The sequence below is a fragment of the Sciurus carolinensis genome, chromosome 13 (assembly GCF_902686445.1).
Source record: "Sciurus carolinensis chromosome 13, mSciCar1.2, whole genome shotgun sequence".
Lineage (NCBI taxonomy): Eukaryota > Metazoa > Chordata > Mammalia > Rodentia > Sciuridae > Sciurus > Sciurus carolinensis.
In genome coordinates, this window is record NC_062225.1 from 41,056,006 (window position 1) to 41,077,791 (window position 21,786).

Genomic DNA, 21,786 nt, shown 5'->3' on the forward strand with positions numbered 1-21,786 from the left:
ATCTGCATTTGTTTGACTCCTGCTCTACCACTTGTATGAATGGGGAAGTTACTTCCTTCTCTGAGCCTCTTTCCTTATCTGAAAAATGTGATTCTTAATAATCCTGGTATTAAGAGAATCTCTTCCAAATAACAGAATGATGTATATGAAGCATTTTACACACATACATACACACACACACGGTTTGATAACCATCAAATGAAAACATAATGGAAATGGAAAAGAAACACCATTCATCATAGTAACTTGTAGTACTACAGTAAAAGAACCTGTCAAATGTTTCCACTGTAAACTGCATTTTTTGAGGGTTACAACATTGCTGGCACAGATCCATTAGCATTATAGTTATCTACAAAGTGTCAGCCTGGAACACATATAGTATAGATTTATAGTAATAAGTTTTACTGTTCCCTAAGCAGTAATCATTACAAACTTTAGGAACTAGAAACTTAAAAAAATTCCTCCTTAACAATTACACACATGTACACACACAGAGAAAGAAACCATTAAGAGTTGATGGAAAACAATCTTCTAATATTTGCATAAAGATTTTACAGGGCCCAAGATGGGATGGCAGAAAATAATATGCCTTGAAGCATAGTGTATGAGAAAAAATACATACATACACATACATGTAGAGTACTGCTATTAAGTTTTCAGACTATCAGTGATTTAGGTTTAACTCAGCAAATTCAGAAGGAGCCCGACATAAAAATCCTTACCTGCTCTCTCTCTGTCACTGGTGTCCTTCTCCAGCTATTGCCATTCTCATACCTGACACCTCCTCATCTTGTTGCATGATCCAATGAGGGTCCTAATTTCTTACTACCGCTTCTTGTCAGGAGAAATGCCTAGCAGTCTGGGCCACCATCCAGGCTGTCTCCTTTCCTGTTACCTCAGGATACAGATTCTTCAAAGTCAAACAGGTGGTTCTTTAAACCCAGTGTTGTTCAAGTTCTAGGAACTTAGGACTCGAGTCTAGGATAACTATTAGTATTAGCTATATTTTGAATTAATAGTTTTTTTATACGTGTGTTAGTCTGACCTGTGGACACTTATAACAGTCTATTTTGGAAAACATGTTACAAATTATAAATAAACCTCAGAACTCATTTAAAATTGAGAAGAGAATTACCCTATGATCCAAAAATTTCCATCCTAGGTATTATCCAATAGAATTGAAAACAGATTCAAATAGATATTTACACACAAATGTTCACAGGGGCCCCAAAGTGGAAACAATTCACTGTACATCAACCGATGAATAAATATCAAAATGTGACACACACACACACATATATCTTAGAATATTATTCAACCATTAAAAGGAATGATAAATGGTACATGATACAGCATGGATGAAACTTGAAGACATTAGGTTAAGTGAAAGTAGTCAAACATAAAAGGACAAATATTATTTAATTCCATTTATATGAAACATCTAGAGTAAAGTAAATTCAGAGATAGAAAGTAGATTAATAATCCTGGTGTTAAGAGAATCTCTTCCAAATAACAGAATGATGTATATGAAGCATTTTACACACACACACACACACACACACACACACACACACACTCACACACACGGTTTGATAACCATCAAATGAAAACATGTGTCTCGGAGTTTCTCCGAGACTTAGGGTAGGAAGAAATGGAGAATTACTGATTAAGGAGTACACTGTCTGTGGTGATGAAAAACTTCTGGAAATGTATGGTGGTGGTGGTGATCACACAACACTGTAAATGTGTTAAATACTGTAGAATTGTATGCTTTCAACTAACATAATTTTATATTATTTGACTTTAAAATCAGTAAAAAAAACTGAATAAAGTCAGTTACCTATAATATATCAAAACTTAAATAGCAGAAAAAATACAGAAGCTATGGTAGGGAAAGAACCCTGAGTAAAGAACTAAAAAATCTAAGAACCTGACTCTGCCTTTACTAATGAGGTCTTCTTAAATGATTCTGTCCTGTGGACTAAGGAATATAATGGTAACCAAGGGGTTCTATGGTCAATATATAGTTTATGATTGTCTTTTAGATTATAAACTATCTAAAGTTAAAATGGGCCAACAACGGTGGAAAATTTGAGTTTATTTTGGTTGAAACCCTCAACAAATCAAGCTCCATATGTGAAAGAAGAAAAGGAAACTGCATTTCTAACTTTTTTACTAGTGGCACAAGGTTTCTTGAATAATAATATCTAATTTATTTAATATAATCAAGGAAGGCAGTCTACTTCCTTTTGTTATAAAATCAAAACAAACTAAAACTAAAAAGAAATTTGTCCCCTTAAAATTTTTAAAGGAAAATAATTTAAGAAGGTATTACATGGGCTGGGGTTGCAGTTCAGTGGTAGAGCTGTGTTAGAGCACTCACCTAGCATGTGTGAGGCACTGGGTTCGATTCTCAGCACCATAAATAAATAAAAAGAAAGAAAGAAAGAAAGAAAGAAAGAAAGAAAGAAAGAAAGAAAGAAAGACAAAAGAAAGAAAGAAAATAAAGGTCCATCAACAATTTAAAAAATATTTTTAAAAAAATGTATTACAGAAATTATATTATATAGTATTTACTTTCTCTTTTCTTTTTTTTTGGTACCAGCAATTGAACCCAGGGGCACTTAACCACTGAATCACAGCCCCAGTCCTTTATTTATTTATTTATTTTTATTTTTAAATTTTTGTAATTGTAGATGAACAGAATGTCTTTGTTTTATTTGTTTATTTTTACGTGGTGCTAAGGATTGAACCTAGTGCCTCACACATGCTAGGCAAGTGCTCTGCCACTGAGCTACAGTCCCAGCCCTTTTTTGTTTTTTATTTTGAGACAGGGTCTCACTAAGTTACTGAGGCTGGCTTTGAACTTGGGATCATCCTGCCTCAGCCTACTGAGCTTCTGGGATTACAGGCATGCACCATCACCCCCAACTTGGTATTTATATTTTTATATAGCTAACATAGCTAATATTTCAAAAACGCTTCATAAATCAAAGGGAAAAGTGCAAATGTAAAGCAATATATTGGTTTATGGATCCATGTTGAATCTATACAATGTATATGTACATGGACAAGACTGGGCATGCATGTACCTTGTTAAGGGAATAATAAACATGATCTATATAAATCTGATAAAGTGAGAAGGGTTCTAACCTGAATTCTACTCCAAGGTTTTCCAGTTGGTGATCTGTATAACCTTGAGCATTTGTTGTACCTTAGTCTCTTGTACAATGACAAGATTAGGTAATAGATTTTCTAGAAAAAAGTTTTTTAAAAATTTAAGCCATAGAATCTTTTCTTTAAACTAATTGTTCCAAGAAGTCCACTATTTCAAATAAATAAACTCAGAGTCACTCTCTTTGAAGTAAGAGAAGGAATTCAGATGCCTGCCTGCTTTCTGCTCCCTTATTGTCCTGGCAGCTCCTGAGGTGCCTCTGAAAAAGCTCTGGGGCTCCAAAAAACATATTCGAAATCCAATGGGCCAGATAAAACCTAAGACCTCTTCCAGTAGTATGTTGTGATTTTCAGATATATATGTATTTTAAAATGCCTCACATAAATGTTTACTTCTGGAAGAGTTCTTTCACTGTAAATATATTTTTGGAAAAAAGAGAAGAAAAAGTTCAAGAAAGCTTTCCCATCCTAAATTATCATACTCTAGTCTGATGCTGTCATAATTAAAGCAATTAATTAGAGAAATAGATTTTTCATTCTTATTTTTTGACATTTTTTCAATTTGGTATGAATTATTTCAATTTATTTCTCATTTTTATTCTTTTGTAGGAGTAGAATTTTAAAGAAACATGCACACACACACACAGATCTTTTCCAATAGCTTACTGAGTTCTTAGATCTATTCAATCACCATTGGCAATCAGCATTAAATGACAATCTATCCTCTGGTTAGGAGCTAACTTGCTTCTCTAACCCATCTTTACAAACCTTGCTATATACCTTAATCCTTTCAAATGCAACTGTGACACAAAGTATTACAGACTTTTAAAAACCTGTTCTCTTGAAAAAAATTGTGGAGCATCAGTAACCAGATAGTATTCTCAAATTTCAGTGATCTAGTCCATGGAGCCGTCCCCTATGCACAGTGCTCTGTTTCATGCAGTACATGGCTTTAGCTGGCCAAATCTTTTTTTTTTTTTCCCAATGAATCAGTAGAACAGTAAAGATCTTACTTTTTTTTTTTTTAACCAGTGGCATATCAATGAGGCACAGATGTGTATTCCAACTCTGCATGGATGAGCACACTGTTCAATAGTGCTGGCTCATACGGTATCAGGGTGAGTTATCACTTCCCATGAAGGCACTCTTATCACCAGGGCCCAGAGAGGTGGCTGCAAATCGCAGCCTTTTTATTTTCAAGGCAGTTTTGCTGAACATTCAGGCTTCAAAGATTCACACTTCCAAAACTCTATAAGAGTTTGTGAACGCTCAATTTGCCAAAACTGTTTACAGTGTAATTGGGCACCGTACCTGTGTCCATGAGATAGCGAAGGCGCTTCTCCACCAGCGCGGCACGGGTGTCAATTTGCTTTTGCTCATTCTCTAGTGCTGCCAATTCTCCTACAACATACTGACTGGTGTCTTTGAACCCTTTCTGTTAACGAGAACAAACAGGAAGGAAAAAAAAAAATCACTTGTAAGTTGCATTTTTCCTTTCTACAAACACTTAGTAAAGCACTTACCTAGAGAACCAAATATACCCTTAGTATCACCCTTAGTAGCAAAAAGCAACTCCTTCCCTGTGATTTAGCAATTTTTCATGTGTTATATATACCAAACTTTTATAAACAGAGAACATTTTAGCTGTTTAGTATTATACTCATAATTTCACACCCAGATTTCCAAGATTTAAAAAGTGAATACTAAGTTTAAAAAATTATCCTTAGAGTTAAGTCAGAGTTATTTAGGAATAGACAAGGACAGCAGAGAATTTTCCCTTTGTTGATTATTAGAGAAGGAGAAAAAAAGTATAATATGCAAAAATAATTTTACTAAGAAATTGATCTTTATTCATTCTGAGAGAACCAGTTGCTCTATAAAAATACAAAATTAAAAAGTTATATTTTTTGCTTTTATTGGAACTATACTTTTAAAACACGATAAAAGAAGATTACAGTATCTTCAGTTTTCCTGTCAGTAGCTTCTGTATTTAAACATGTCATTCTGTTGATTATCACTAATTATTATAAGCTGTAAATTCTAACCTGACAAGTGGTTTCAAACTTTGATACACAGGATTTAAGTAACTAGTATATTGATTTGGTTAATCTTCTATTTAGCCAAATTTGGATTTCAATTTGAAAATTTACTTTTCCATGCCATCCATATTAAAAAAAAATTTCCTTAGAAGTTTTATTTGAAATAGAGCAGCTGTATTAGAAAGTGCCAGTATAGTAAAAAATTTTTATTTTCATATCAGAAATTTAAGTCATTATGGGTTGGAATATTATTTATGGTACTGCCACAAAATGAATTAAATATAGCTCCCTTTGGAATACCTGTTTACTTTTTGACTTTTTTAGAGCTAAGAAACCTATGTAACTGATAGCAACTAAAGAACTGCTTAAGTGATTATTCTCACCACCACCACTATTATCATCAGCACTTATAACATTATTCATTCATACAGATAAATGTGTAAAATCTTCTGTCACATGCCTTCCCTACCTAGAAGCATATTAATCTCTAAGATGCAGTGAGAATTTATCTTTTGGCATTCCTTGAGAAAGAAGCACAATCAAGAATTATGTTAATTATGAGCATACTATAGAATTCTCATAATCAATAAACATATCTAATTCTAATTATAGCTTATACACCTTCTGAACTAGTAAATAATTTGTACTTACACAATGTGAAATTAATTTATACCAACTAATTGTTAAATTGATCATGGCAATTGACAAATATAAAGTTGAAATATTTAAGAAATCATAAAACTGATAACTTCTTGAGATAATTTCATTTTAAAAAGTCACTGTGTTTTAAAAAGATTCATAAAAATGGATATACTTCAACTTCAATACGATCATATAACAGAATAAATGATAATGGTAACTGTAAAATCTGGAATGATTTGGTGACAACAGAGCAGTTTCAAAAGGGACATTTCTTTTTTTTCAGTCCCATCCAAAGGGAAAAAACAAATATAGTAGTTTTTTAAGACAATACAAATAACACAAATATAAGAAAACAGTAGTGATAAGCAACACACAAACTTCATTGCTTTAGCTGATTATGATTAGTTAACTAATTTTATAACCAGATTTCTTTAGTGTGACTATACACTATACTCAAGTATTCTATAACTTAAAAGGTATACCAAATACTTCATTGGGATATACCAGTGATATTCTTTGTACTTAGACTTTTCAAAGTCTTCTAAAGGTAACTTAAAATGAGAAGCTTTTAAAGTCCTAAAATGTAGCTAGTAAGTCCAAATGCATTTATAAGGCTGTTTAAAATCTTACAAAGACTATTTTAACAGTAAAAACAATAAAAATATTTAGACAAATTGTAGATAGTAAAAAAGCACCATTAAAGAAAGCTATGCTTCCAGACAAAAATTCGAGTTAAAACTTGTTCTTCCTGCTTCTGTCCTGCAGCTGTCCATCAAAAGCAGCTTTCTCCCTGCGGTCTATCAAATATTTCCCTCACAAATCAATTTTACACATGATCAGCCCATACCCCTACTGAGCTGAACCTCCCCGTTAATTAAGTGAAGAAATTACCATATATATTATATTAATGCAAACATCATTCAGCTAGTAATTCACGGCTGATCTGGATAATGGAAAGGTTGAACACCCATTAACCCAAGCCAACAAAATGGGTTGGCTGAGAAATTCTAGCAGGTCTCATGTGACTTTTCCCTCTAACTGCAGCTCTGCGGTATCTGCTATTGTAATAATTAAAATCCTCCCGGTAGATCAATACTGGAATCTCTTTATGGGAAGTGCCCTGATGGAAATGTCTCAAGGAAGCTGGGGCTGTGGAACTCTGAAAAATTCATTTTTTTTTATCTGACAATTATCACCACACTGCAGACTAATTCAACAGCGCACCCCTCTCACTCTGCTTTGAATGCACTGGAGATTGACATCTTAAAAAACCTAACATCTCATTTTAACAAATAAAGGCACTATTTCCACATACAGTTTGGAATTATCAGCAATCATGAAACCACACAAAAAATTAATATACATTAAGCACTTCATCTTCTGATGGCTTCCTCTGAGTTTCAGTTATCGCTGCCTTCTCCTCATTTCCTTTCTTTGTATCTTCCTGTATTGATCTCTGCCTTTTCATCTCTTAAAAAAAGGGGAGAGACATGTAAATTATTATAAAGCTTGATATTTGTGTATTGAAATGTGGATTTACATTATCAGCTTCATAATACATATATATACACACATATATGTATGTATGTGTATAACTACTACTCAATCATATATTAAATCATAAGAAGGGAAGCATTTTATAAAGTGTTCCTACCTGGTCTATTCTCAATATATTGACTGAAAGACTGAAGCTGAGTTTTTCTGACTGTAGAATCCTTATTGAATACAACAGGATTTCTAAAACGTTCTGTTGCTTTTTGTAATCGCTCAGTCCGGAGATCTTCTGTGCCATTCTAAAAGTAAAACAACAAATGGTATGAGAAAACTAACCATACAAACATGAAATTACACATTAAGATGGCAACTTTTATTAATTTACGATAATGCTAACTTAGAAACTTTAGAAACTCTTTGAAAGAAAAGGTATTTTAAAATACTCTGAGTAGCTCAACTGCAAGTTCAATTGCCTGAAATAAAAAATTGGGGATACATAGTTCAAATCCTTGATAACTTTGATACATTAGATACTAAGAACTCTTGTGTCTTCTGGTGATAGGTATCATTTCAAAGCCCATTGCCTCCTATTTCCTCCACTATTCTGCCCCTTCGATTTGTAGTCCTAAGACTTGTATGACAAGAAGAAATAGTTTCTAATTTTATGCCCATTGAGATAAACCACTAATGCTGGATGAAGGCTAAAAGGTAGGATTATAATACTACCCCACTGAACTGCATTTCATCAGCTATAACTTTCCAAAGCCAGATTTGTAAGTAAGCCCTTTACAGCTAAGGAAACTACAATTATCTCTTCTGGAGCTTCCTATGTTAATACTGGTAACAAATTCAAATGGTTCTATCAACAAGAAATATCCCAGAAGACTGAACCACTGCAGTGTGTGGAAGCTGCAGATACCGAGGTGCTGTGTACCAAACAAATATTTCATTTTATACCTAATCTTTTATTATTTTTATTAAGTGTTTTGAAAGTAAATAGGGAAAGGCTAAGATGCATGACTAATAGCTAAGCCTGCTGAATGCTGAAACTGGTTATCAAAAGCAACCAAGACTTTGCCCTTCCTCTGCATTGAGACAATCAGTAATGAGGGAGCCCTCCAATGGCCTATTCTCTAGCCTCAAGGAGGCCTGGGATACAGAATCCTCAGGGGAAGGTAACAGTTTATCCTTTTCCACAAACACAGAATGCCTCATTTATAAATGTGTAAACTGCATTTTATTAAAAAAAAATAAAAAACCAAGTCAATGCTGAAAGCTTTAAGAGAACAGAGGGACTCTATATGTTTTTTATAAATACCACTTTCAAAATCTTAGGTAAAAAGATTCATACAAAGGCAATCTGTTTACAGCATACCTTTTGTTGGAACAACTTTAAAAATTACTACGTAAGCTTTTCGGAAAGCAAACTAATTTCGACTATGTAGATGATTAAACCATAAGAAGAAAAACACCTCTATTTTATTTTCTAAAAGGTATCTAATATATTTATCTTAATATCATCCTTAAAGTATCCTACACAGCAGTTAGGATAGAAATAATTTTGGATTTTTTTTTAAAGAAAAATATGTATTCTACTGTCATTATAGTAACTATCCAATAGTGTAAAACTCAAGTCTTTACCAAAATAAACAAACATGGCTAAATTTTTTTAGGCCTGGCAACATGCTAAAATATCAGTGTGATTAGCCAGTAAATCCCATCTTAAGAAACCTTTTTATGACTAGGGACTTCTGCCACTTTACAAATGTATTCCTCTAAACCCACTAATTCAGTTAGCCTTTTCAATCCATTGTATTATTCTTAGGCCAGCTTCATTCTGCATTAAATCCACTGCAGAAAGCTAAATTGAACGCAAAAAATCAGACCTGATCCAGGCTTCCTTTTGTTCAAAGATAGAGACCAAAAGTCCTCTGTTGCTGCCACACACTTTCATCACCAATTTATAGAAACCGACAATATAGGGGAAAAGCAATGAAAGTCATTGTTTTGGGACTTCAAAGCATCTCTGTGTCAAGGGAAGGAAATCCTTTCAGTCAGCAGGGCAATCCCTGTAGTCCGCAGGTGGGTGAAAAGTTATACAGGACTGAAAGTGCCCTAAAGCTAGAAAAAATATTAATGATACACTGTGAGGAAAAGGGGGGATATGTGGATGGGGATAATATAGATAGTCTAATAACAGTAACAATATTCTTATAATGTGGCATTTTGGCTAAAATGCAGCATTAGGTAAGATTCAAAATGGCACAAAACATATGCAAGTATCTTAAACACATTCAATACACATCACCATCTTCAGGTATGACGGATTCTTATAAATAATGTAAATTCTAGTTCCTTTAAACAGAAAGTTGAAGATGATAGAAAAGTGTTCTGTAATTCTCTATGCAATATTTTTCTTAGCAAAATACAAATACATACAGAACTCAAAATAGTTTCTATATACTCTACTTTTACTTGAAACAGCAATTGAAAGTAGGAGTTTCTCTAAAAAACATTATATGAGCACTGATTATCATATTGATGTTCAATTTATTGGCTAGTAAGTAAAAATTTTTATAACTTTATGAGAACAATTTGATAAGAAATTGTTTTTAGGATTATAAGGTACCAGTAGAAACCAGAATATATGGATATTAAACCAAATATTAAATAAGTAAGATTTACCTTAATTTCTTGCTCTGAGCTCTCAGTTTCAGCTTTCTGGGCAGCACTGGAGAATGAATTTGCCACCTGTGGCTGAGTTTCTAGGAGCTTCTTCAGCTTCAAGTCCACCAACTTACTATTTTGTTCTGTTAAATATGCAAAGATCATGAATAGCAAATGAGATGTATTTAGATGTGTAGGCTACCAATTTTAGGTGACATCATAAAAAAATTACTGTATCTTAAGAGAAAAAAGAAAAGGACATTAGGGTGTGAGACACATGCAGGGGTATATATATATCACAGTCCCTTAAGGAATATAGTCAACATACCTAAGGATAACTAAGTTATACTATAGTTTAATAGCTATGCTTACCTGAAAACTTAAGATGTATGTAATACATATATAAGTAATTGAAAAGGTTATATAATAAAAATAACAACTAGACATTTCAAATAAGAGAAATTTGATTTTAAATTATATTATTTTACTATTTCTTTAAATATTTTAAATATATACATGTAATGTCATATTGAAATAAGTTCTTTACCTGATCTCAGTAACATAAACACTGTTAGAACAAAATATTTGTGTGTACATATATACCCAGTATTAAAACAGGGAATATGTTTAAAAATACCTTCTACTTAGATGTCAGAAATATAACAATGTCATTTTTGGAATGTATTAAATGTAGATAGAAGCTTAAATTATTTCAAATTATTATTGGTTAAGTACATTAATCTTTAATAATGAAATAGTTCAGAAACGAGTAGAAATAAATATTTCTACTCGTTTCTGAACTACTCTGACAAAATCACACAAAACAATTCATTAATAAAATGGTTGTAAAAGACATGCAGACCATTTGATGAGTGATATTTTTCATAAAGATTAATAACTTTTCTAATTATAATACTCTTAATAAATGCTATTATCATACTTTCATGCAAATTGGTAAATTTATATTGCCAGGCTTCTTTTTTAAACAATATCTGATGAACCATGGTCAAATCAAGATAAAGATTAAGCAATTTATTATTAAAGCATTATGACTTTTATATACATGTTAAGAAAAGAATTTTGGGGAAAATAAAGCAAGGATAAAAATCATAATATACTCTACATGCTTCCAGATTTCAATTTGCATTCCAATTTCTTATTGCCATAAAATAAACCATAGATCTCAATAGGAAAGACTGTCAACACTTATCGCCATGCTTAAGAGCTGTAAACATTATATTAGTTAAGTCCAAACAGGAGGATTGAGATGTGCTTTCTTTTTTGGTATCAAGTAAGAAGAGAATTTTGCCCCATTCTGGTAATGGGGATTGAACCCAGGGGTGCTCTACCACTGAGTTATATCCCCTGTCTTTTTTATTTTTTGTTTTGAGACAGGGTCTCACTAAATTGCTGAGGTTGGCCTTGAACTTGTAATCCTCTTGCCTTAGTTTCCCAAGTTGCTGGGATTATAGGCATAAGCCACTGTACCTGGCTGGAAGAGAATATTTTGAGAGTACAAGGGTCAAGACTGTTAGGATTGAAATTAGCTAAGTTTCAAAAAGTACCTACAAAGTTGTAATAGCTGAAACTATAAATTCTCCTCACTTTACGTAAGAAATGGTTAATTTTTCCTATCTTCATAATCTATTATAATATAAAGATAAATGTTACTTATTGGCATTAATTTTACATTTCTACATTGAATGTTAAGGCTTTGATTCTGTACTTATGGGTGTCCTTAGCAGTACTGGGATATTATTAATTTCTAATAAAGTCTTTGGTGGTAGTTGTAGTAGTAGGGTAGGCAAGCAACAAAAATCTTTTCATAAAGCAAAAGCAAACCTACCCAGGTTCTATCATAGTTAACAAAGAAGTAAAAGGTTGTTCTAATTTTGGGTTAAACATTTGAAAAAAATCCTTAAAATATCAGAATTCTCTTAGACTTGAATAATTATAAACATACTGACTTCTCTCTAGCAATAGTATCATTTAATACTGGGCCATGAAAGAGCTACTGACAAAAGGGCCTGGATAATCTCAAGTGTTCCTCATAGTTAGGAAGATCCTGGTCAAATGTTTCTTGGAAAAGTAATAGCATGATTTCAAACAAGAGAAGCAGCAGGTTAGCATTGCAGGGGCATGCCAAGGATTGGAAAAAGAATGCCTGCTGTCATTCCCTTTAGCTTTTACAGGGAAAGATAATTATCATGGACTTTGTCTCCTTATCTTTAAATCTAAAGATATTGTCAAAGAGTTTTTATTACTATAAGATTCAATTCAATAAGCATTTATGGAACCCCTCAGGTACACAAAATTTTGGATTGTTACTTCCTGCTGACTTATAAAGGCAATGCAGATAGAACACTCACCTATTAAAAAACATTAGAAATTATCTTTATATTTTAAACAAGAACTTACAAAAGTCAATCACCACTGACTTACTGATGAGATTGATTTAGTAGTCTATGTAATTAGTTTTCAGCATCTTATTATATTCAATTATGTATTGAGTAATTAGTAATAATATTTAAACATTTAAAGTAAGCATAAAATTTGCAAAACAGTATTATAACAAAGACTTTCAATTCTAAACTGTCAGAAAAAATCTGATCCATGGTTTAGATTTACATTTGGATTATTCCATAGATACTCCATGTATACCATACAATAGCACACCAAAATATTTAAGAGAAGGAAATCAGCTACTGAATATGTACAAATTGTCTCATATAAAACATAATAGTGAATCTTGGTAATAAGAGAACATAAGCAACAGTTTGCTATTCCAATGTTATTGCTATTTTAACATTCAACTTAAAACAAAATAATGTAGAATTAATGGAAGGTGGATTTAGCAAAATGATTGTTTATATAAAACATAATAAAACTATATAACCACAAATTTTGCCATGCAGCAGGACACAAAACAATTTGAAATTACCGGGCGTATCAAGGTCACTTTCTAAGTTAGTAAGTTCATCTCCACCTCCTACAACAAAGCCTTCAGGAATCTCCTCGTTAGTATCTATCTCAATATTATCATTTTCATCTGTAGGAACATGTAGCAATAATGTTAGTTATTATTTATATTTTATGTCATTTGTCCAAAACACTAAAGAAGAAAAACCAGTATTTCAATGACAGTTATTCAAATTGAGGTCTCACAAAGATAAGCAAGTTAAGAAATTAGTTTTAAGTCACTTTTTCACTATTGGATTAACATTTGTATTTTACATTCTTATGTCAAACATGAATTATCACATCAAAGCAGATGCAAAGGTTTTGACAATTTGCCACATGCTGTCTCTGAATCACTGAGCTCACTGAGTCCTTGTATTTTAAAATGTAATCTAGTCATAATCTCTCATAATAGGACACAAAAATAAGTTGATCTGGTGAAGAAGTCATCAAATAGTATTGGTAAATTTCATTTTTAATCACTTATTTGCTATGGATGCATTGAGACATTATTTCTTATAAACTTGTAGCTCTTGAAGACATTTTATGAAGATTTGACTGCTTCTGCACTAAAGAATATTGTCATAAAAAGCAATATGGATAGATAAAGGGTGAAACCAGAATACTGTACCTTTACACAATGGAAGGTTCAAAAATAACTAAGATAGTACATCTTGGAAGAGTGAAAATTGAGAAAAACTATTTTTCAAAATTAAACACAAGGGAATGAGGATGTTTCTCACTATTGTTTTATATATTTTAGGTCATATTTATTTATATTTTAGGTCATAATTAATTAGTGAAGTCATTTTTTAACATTATAAATTTCTACTATATATCTTTTCTCTCCAAATCCTAATGATAAAATCGGTTAATTTTGAATTCCATACATTTGAAAAGGCATAGTGATGATCTGATTTGCACATTAGAAGTTTAACTTTAAATTCTGTTGTTGACAGGCAATGGAAGTTTTGAAGAATTGGCCGTCTAGCCGTGGGAGGTGAAGAATTTCCCTAATACTCTGCATCATATTTTTTTAATTAGATAATTTTTATTAATAGTAAGATATTCCAAAGATTTTTTTCAAATTGAGAAATTCCAAAATTCCATAGTTTTAGCCTAATCCCCCAACTTTAATCCTTTCTGAAATGTATACCTTTATGTATGATTTTGGATTCCCAACTAAATATGTACTAAGATCATTAATATTAATAATAGTTAACATTTTTTGCAGACTTCCCATATACTGTGTGAGCCTTTAGAAGGAGAAAATAACAAAGAAAAAAAGATTTAGAAATGACCCCCGGGGGGGAAAAACTGTAGAAATGAAAATATTGGTAAATGCTTTCAAAGACATAGTTAAGGCATTATACTTGGTTATGTTATTTAAGTACAATCAATTTAGATATCTTTTCTGATAAACTATGCTTAGCACAACTAGTTGATTCCTTTCATAAAAGTGAGCATCTTCAATCTCACTGTCCTAAAAAATTCTTTAAATAATTTTATAGTTTAGCAAATGAATTAAAAACATTTCCTGAGTGCTATAATGGTGTTCAAAATATTTCTTCAGCAATACTCTGTGTCAGAGACATTTACTATTAATATTTTTTCAGGATCTAAGGTATTACACTTTGTTGTTGTCAATCAGTCTCCACTGATTACTGACCATAATTAATCTAGAACAAAAGTACTAAATTCAACATGCATTATTCACTTATTTATTCAAGAAACTTCTACTGTGCTCTGTACATACAATTTGCAAATCACTATGCTAGATGTTGAGGAGATACCAAGTTCTATAATACATTCTGGTTGAAAGGAATACAATGAAATGATTATAATGCCATGTAGGATGGGTGTTATGGGGTAAAAATAAGGTACAGAGCAAATTAAAAAGATAAAAAGATTATTCTTTGTCAATGACACCACGGATTTTTCTCAGAAGCACTAACCTTTAAATTAGCATTAGGTCTTGAGAAAAGTATAGAATTTCAAGAGGTACAACTGAAGGGAGAGCATTACAGTTAAGAAAGCAGGAAGGGATAGGTTATGTTCAGATAATGGTATAAAGTCTATTTGGTTCAAGCATACTTAAAGGGAAATAATAGGAGGTAAAACTTGAAAGGTAAAATTGTAGAGAGCCCAGAAGGGCTGAATGGGAAGTTTAAATTTTACTTGGTAGAAAGGAGAGACATTGGTGCTCTCACATGATCAACACTGTGCTTTAGAAGGTTAAGTACCTTTTAGCCAAAGTATCTCATTGTAACCATTTGTGAAATATATATAATTTATTAATAGTAATGTAATCACTGAAGCTTGTATCTTTTATAAATTAGAAGCTATTTTAATATTATTCCTGTAAAATCATTCTTGCTTATATTCTTATGTGCTGCTGCCATCACCTTTTTTTTTTTTTTGTACTGGGGATTGAACCAGGGATGCTTAACTACTGAGTAATATCCTCAGTCCTTTTTATTTTTTATTTTGAGACAGGGTCTTGCTAAGTCGCTTAGGGCTTCACTAAATTACTGAGGTTGGTCTGAAATTGTGATATTCCTGGCTTTAGTCTCCCTAGCTACTGGGATTACTGGTATGTACCCAGCTCATATGCCTTCTTAAGTGAAAGAAAAAAGTGGTCTAAAAATGGGAATAAACTATGCATGTGACATAATCCATCCTGTAAAACTGCTGACCTATGTGTTGGACTAGAGAACAGAAAGGCTGGAGTCAGGAAATCCATGTTGGAAACTGTTACAACTTCCAGGTAAGCAGAATGGGGAGTTTAACCTAGAATTGAGTGTAGATATGACATAATTTGAAAATCAACTAAATACTGGAGTGTAGAAAAGGGATGTTGAACAGAGTAAGAGTGAAACAGACATCGCAATCTCTAGCCTGAGTGATTAGAATGTTGGCATTGCTATGAAAAGAAATAGTAAAGTTTGGATATGTGTACTTTCAGGTTCCAGGAATATGCAGAAAATTATGCCTCCTTTCGTTATCCACCTTCATAGAGCCAAGTTCCTGCATGTTAAACACATGCAATTCATTTTATTTCCAGGTTAAATGAAACCTCTATCTACACTACCAGTCACAGTAGTGCTGAGTAAGTTAATTCAATGTTTACATATGTATTGTTAACCTTAGATAAAAGGATTACTTCTTGGGAGGGCAAGAGTAAAAACTGGTCTCCTATACAGTTTAGGTATTCTTAAGAATGAGTTTCTACTTTCTTTCCATTTGCTAATTTTGGTTTTACAATGAACCTTGAATTCTTTTCAGCAGTTAATATTACATATTACCTAACACCTAAGGGAATGTTCTAAATGCATTCTAGCAGAACTAAAGTGCATGTGCATGTGTATGTTTAAACATACTACATACATGTAGATACAGATATCTTTATGGCTAACCATTGCAAACCCACTAGATAAACTAGAGATTTATTCTACAACTAAAGCTGTTTTGCAAGTATCATATATAATATATGCAGAGGAAAAGGTAAAAGAATATTACATACGCATTAGAATGTGAAAAATGTATTCCAGTTAACACCACACAACAACATAGGCAAAATATCGATCCCCAAAATGTGATTAATAAGACTGCAATAAGGTCAATTGCATCCTTTTTTTATAGAAAAACTGGACAAAACCATGATCTGGTGACAACAATGAAAAGAAAGTCTGCAATGCTAAAAAAAGAAACTGAGGTTATCATTAAAAATATATTCAGAAAAATTCAAAAAACATCTTCAGAAAAAAATTTTTATTATTTTTTATATTCTCAGCAAATATCCCCATTAAGTTCGCAATTTTTTTTTTTTTTTTCCCACAGTACTTGGGGTGGAACTCAGGGCCTCATGCAAGTCATGCAAGAGGTCTACCACTGAGCTACATACTCAGCCCTTTTTATTTTATTTTGAGACAGAGTCTCATTAAAGTTACCCTTACTGGCCTCTAGCTTACAACCTTCCTTCCTCAGCCTTCTGAGTAGCTGGAATTATAGGTGTGCAACACTGTACCTGGATAATTTACAACTTTAAAGAGTTCTACAGAAATCATAGACAGAAAACACAATACAAATATTAAGTTATTGGTAAAAGCTGAAAATAAAAATTATTGAAGGCTTGAAAGATTTTATTTTAGCTCAAAAATTTAGATAAATCTATTTTCCATAACTGAAATCATAAGGATTATGCAGGCACACAGACATTTTCATGGACACAATAAAAAAGTATTTGCTGTATTTATTTGAAATGTAAAACCACAACACTACTATATCTAAGCCAAAGAGAAGTAAAAATATCAGTTTAAATTTAAACTATACTAACCTAACTCAAACTAAAACAAACACCTATGGTTCATAAACACAAAAAATACAATACACAAATATATATTATACTACATAATACATGATATATAAACATATATCATCTTAAAACAAGGTATGTACCTTTCTTGCAAAAGTGTTCATGAACCATTAACAAAAAATTAACATTTATGTGGTCAAAGTAAAATCTTAAAGCAGAAATTCAGGCTACATTCTCTGGCCACATTATCATTCAACTAAGAATAAAAACACTGAACTTTGTCCCCCAAAACCTGAACTTACGGACTGGGGAGATATCTCAGTCAGTAGAGTGCTTACCTTGCAAGCACAAGGCCCTGGGTTCGATCCCCAGCACCACCAAAAAAAAAAAAAAAAAAAAAAAAAAAAAAAAACCTGAACTTACAAGTAAGATACAATAAAACAAACCCATAAGTTTGTTATGAGAAATGAAAAATTTTTAAATGGGCCATTATGGAATTTAACTACAAAATTATGCAGAAACTGAAAAAAACATTTGCAGTATATCACAAGCACCTGTTTCTCCATAAGTCCAACAAGGATGTCAAATGGAAAATTAGTAAAAGCTAGGCTATAGAACCCAGGAAAAGTGCAATTTTGTTATTTACACAAAAATTAGACTATTTCTGGTTGTAATAAGATGTAGTGGGTTGCTTGAATACATGGCTATATATTGTGTAAATATCCTGCATATAGTTTGTTTCTGTGGACACCATGAAGTTAAAGATACCTTATGTCAAAAGTAAAAAATTTCCTTTTAGCATTGAGGCGGGCAGCATGCTATTTGAGAACAGAAAAAAGTGAATTTTTTCAAGTGACTTCAAGCAGTAGGTTTGAGTGCTGATCACATTCAATACATTTTTCAGGTTGTGTATCTATCTGACTATGTCAAGTCTTTGCTATACTCTGTTCTTCATCACTCTGGACTATTGCTTCTAAAATCTTCTTACCCTACTACTTCACCTAGACTGGTCTCAAGTTATTTCTCTTTCTTCCTTCACATTATACCTTAGCAAAACTCTTCTCAGACCAATGATTGAGACTAGTCATTCTTTTCCTTGACTTACTAACCTAATTAGGGTTATTTTCACTTAGGAACCAGACTCTTGTGAATCCAAGTGAGTTTTGAATTTGCTAGGTAAGGGTCCAAAAATTACAGGTCAGAGACAAAATCCAGCCTTTGGCCTTTGGGGAGTGGTAAATAAACAGCTATGCCCATTCATTCAAATATTGTTTACGGCTGCTTTCAGGATACAAGGGCAGAAGTGAGTAGTTGGTACAGAGACCATATGGCCTACAAAGCCTAAAGTATTTATTCTGGAACATTCCAGGAAGTTTGCTGAAGACTGGCTTAGCACAGTGGCTGGCACTGCTCAATAGATAAATGCCTATGTATGAATGGTTGAACATCAGGCAGGACTTTACCCTTCCCCTTGTCCCAAAGGTCTCCTCCTGCACTCCCAGTATCAACAGCTTTAGTTTAGATGTAGAGACCAGGGCAGATATAGTCTGATCCATTTTGTTTTATGAATACAGGCTAAGATACACCACCAAGGATGGGGAATAGACCTGATCTACTTGTCTTAGATCAGTCAACTTCAGTTCTTATTAAGTCTACCATCACTGGAGATGGAAGCAGACAAGTTCAGGTTCCAGTATATCTTAAGCAACTTAGCGATACCCTATCTGGAGATAAAATTTTAAAAGGGGCTAGGATGTAGCTCAGTGGTAGAGGACTTGCCTAATATGCACAAAGCCCTAGGTTATTGAAATGTACTGGGAAAAAAAGACTACTATCTAATACATGGCTGCTTCCAATGTTCAAGGCAAGCTGTGTCCTTTTGGAAAAACGGACTCTGGTCATTTTGGACTCCTTAGGGAATAAGGAACTTAACTCTTCAGCATATTCTCATAAGTTATCTGTCAAATCCTGCCCCCTTTTCATTTCACCTGACCTTTCCTATTCTAATCTACACTTCCTTAAAAGCTCTATGATTCAATCCTCATTTATTTACTTTATTTTATTTACCTCAACTGTTGAATAATGCCAAATTCAGGTCTTTGCTTTTTCTCATTGAAGGGAAGATTTTTTTTTTTTTGTCATAACATTGACAAAGTCTCTTTGCCTAGTATAGTCTTGGCATACCCTCAACTGGGGTTGGATTATAAAAATAGGACCAACTGTGTAGCTAATCTATGCCATATCATTAATTACAACTTTTTAAAATCTTAGCCTTCCCAGAGTTTATAATTCATTTGGTATTGTTACCTGCCAAATGACACTGGATCCCTCTCCATCCTACTATTATTGTTCTCACACCTGGCTTTATGATGACATAGGAATGTGGTATTAGCAGCATTAGGAAAGTCTATCTGGAGGATAAAGAATCAGAGATTTTTCCATCATTCAGAGATATAAGGAAGTGAAGGTTCTAAGGGTTACTTTGGGTATCTACAATTTTTATGATACAAGAAACCCCTTGTTATTAATGATAAATCTGAGCAAATTATTATGGCATTATATAAATGTAGCTATGAGTAGTTATTGATTATTGTAAACCCTAGTAGAGTGGAGAAACTGTAATAATAGGGCTAGGGTGTAGTTTAGTAGTACACTGGTTGCTAGCATGCACAAGGCCTGAGTTTGATCCCTAGCACTGGAAAGAAAGAGAGAGAGAGAGAGAGAGAGAGAGAGAGAGAGAGAGAGGGAGGGAAGAGAGAGAGAGAAAGAAGAAAGAAAGAAAGAAAGAAAGAAAGAAAGAAAGAAGAAAGAAAGAAAGAAAGAATAACAGTCCTGAACAACAGGAGTTGAAAAGGTAAGATGAAGGATTTAACTATGATACCAACATTCTGAGAGGTCCACAGGGACACATACACAAATGCTATTGAGAAGAAAACTTTAAAATTTATGAACTGGAAGGCTAGAGGCCATAGGCATTTGTTAGAATTCTCTATAACAGTAAGCTTTTAATATAAGGAATCAATTAGAAATAACAGCAGCAAGTTCCAGTTTACTTTGAAGAAACTTATGATTGGCCTAGAATAGCTTACCTTTGTTTCAGTTCTCTAAGGTCTTATTCGAGTCCTCACTTGCCTACTCTTCAGGGTGATCTTAACATTCTAAGATTAATTCAGGACAAGTACCTGGCATGTTTTGGTAGATAAAATAGGTTATGTACCTTTGAAATAAAAAGCCCACAGGCTTCTTAATATACTACTATTAAATAAAAATAAAAATTTACAAATTAAAAATGATTCAATTGAACTCTGAAAGGTAAAATTAAATTTCTCTTTATAGTCCTTGTCCCAACATTAAGCTTAGAATAATCTCTATAAATATTGAAGAAGAAGACCCTCTCAGAGTCAGAAACTAAAAAGAAATAGATATGGAATTTATTCAAAATTTTACATCCTAAGCTATAATGCCAGAATATTTTAAAAACTACGTTTTTAAAAGATCTATTCAAGTGTGTAAGTCTTGGGGCCTGCAGTGAGGAGAAGAGCATGTATTCAGCATGCACAAAGCCCTGGGTTCAATTCCCAGCATTAAACCAAGTTAAGTCTTTATGTCAAAGCTTACCACTAACAAGTCTTAATGATCTAGATGTTGAGGACACAATTGCATTTTACTTACTCCTTATGCATAGGGTATCACAACTCAAGAAATACTCCTTTTAATAGTAATAAACTCAAAGTAAAAAAGTTGATTTAGAATAGGAACAGTTATCTTCTAATTTACTATACTTCGTAGGTTTTTTTTTGCTTTTTTTTTTTTTTTTGCAACATATCAATATTTTAGAAACTTTGTTTTTGATGCTACATTTTGAAGTAAGAATAAAAAGTCCTAAAAGGTCCACTGCAGATTTCTGGGTTGTCTGTAGAATATGATACAAGATTCTTTAACTCACCTCCAGATGCCTTTGACCTTTCTTTCAACTTTCTGCAGCCATTTCACCATAGCTGGGAAGTTCTGACATCTTCACTCCAGATCGAGCTTCTGCTATTAGCTGACGAGCTCTCTCTCTCAGCTGCCGACGTCGCTCTTCATCTTGCTGCTAAGATATATTGAACAGTTGCCAACTCAGTAATTGACAGAAATGCAATTTCATTTTCAATCTGATCATCATGATAGTAACTGGTTTACAGCATGGTGCTTGGCCCACATTATAAATAGGATGCTCTATATCAGTTGGATGTCACACCATTTTTAAAAGCCATCCTAGAATCAGATTTTTTAAAAACATTTACAAATTATTATTAAAATATACATTAAAAATTCAAACTAAGGAATGTTTGACAATACATATTACAAGGAAATACCAGGAATTGTTAATGAAAGAATAAGGCTTAGAAAAGAAATTTACAATACTGAGAACAAAATTTCAGTTAATATCCTATTTTTTTTTTTTTTTTTTTTTGCGGTGCTGGGGATTGAACCCAGTGGCTTGTACTTGTGAGG

The 21,786-nt window shown here is 32.8% G+C and overlaps 1 protein-coding gene across 1 annotated transcript in view; it reads right to left on the reverse strand.

Moving 5' to 3' along the window:
* The window catches only part of Ehbp1 (EH domain binding protein 1), a 310,593-nt gene that overhangs the window by 41,875 nt on the left and 246,932 nt on the right, over positions 1–21,786 (reverse strand). Inside the window, 7 exon segments of the mRNA XM_047522702.1 lie at positions 4,486–4,609; positions 7,219–7,325; positions 7,510–7,648; positions 10,035–10,159; positions 12,958–13,065; positions 21,236–21,268; positions 21,271–21,382. Of these exon segments, the coding sequence (XP_047378658.1) occupies positions 4,486–4,609; positions 7,219–7,325; positions 7,510–7,648; positions 10,035–10,159; positions 12,958–13,065; positions 21,236–21,268; positions 21,271–21,382 (748 nt within the window).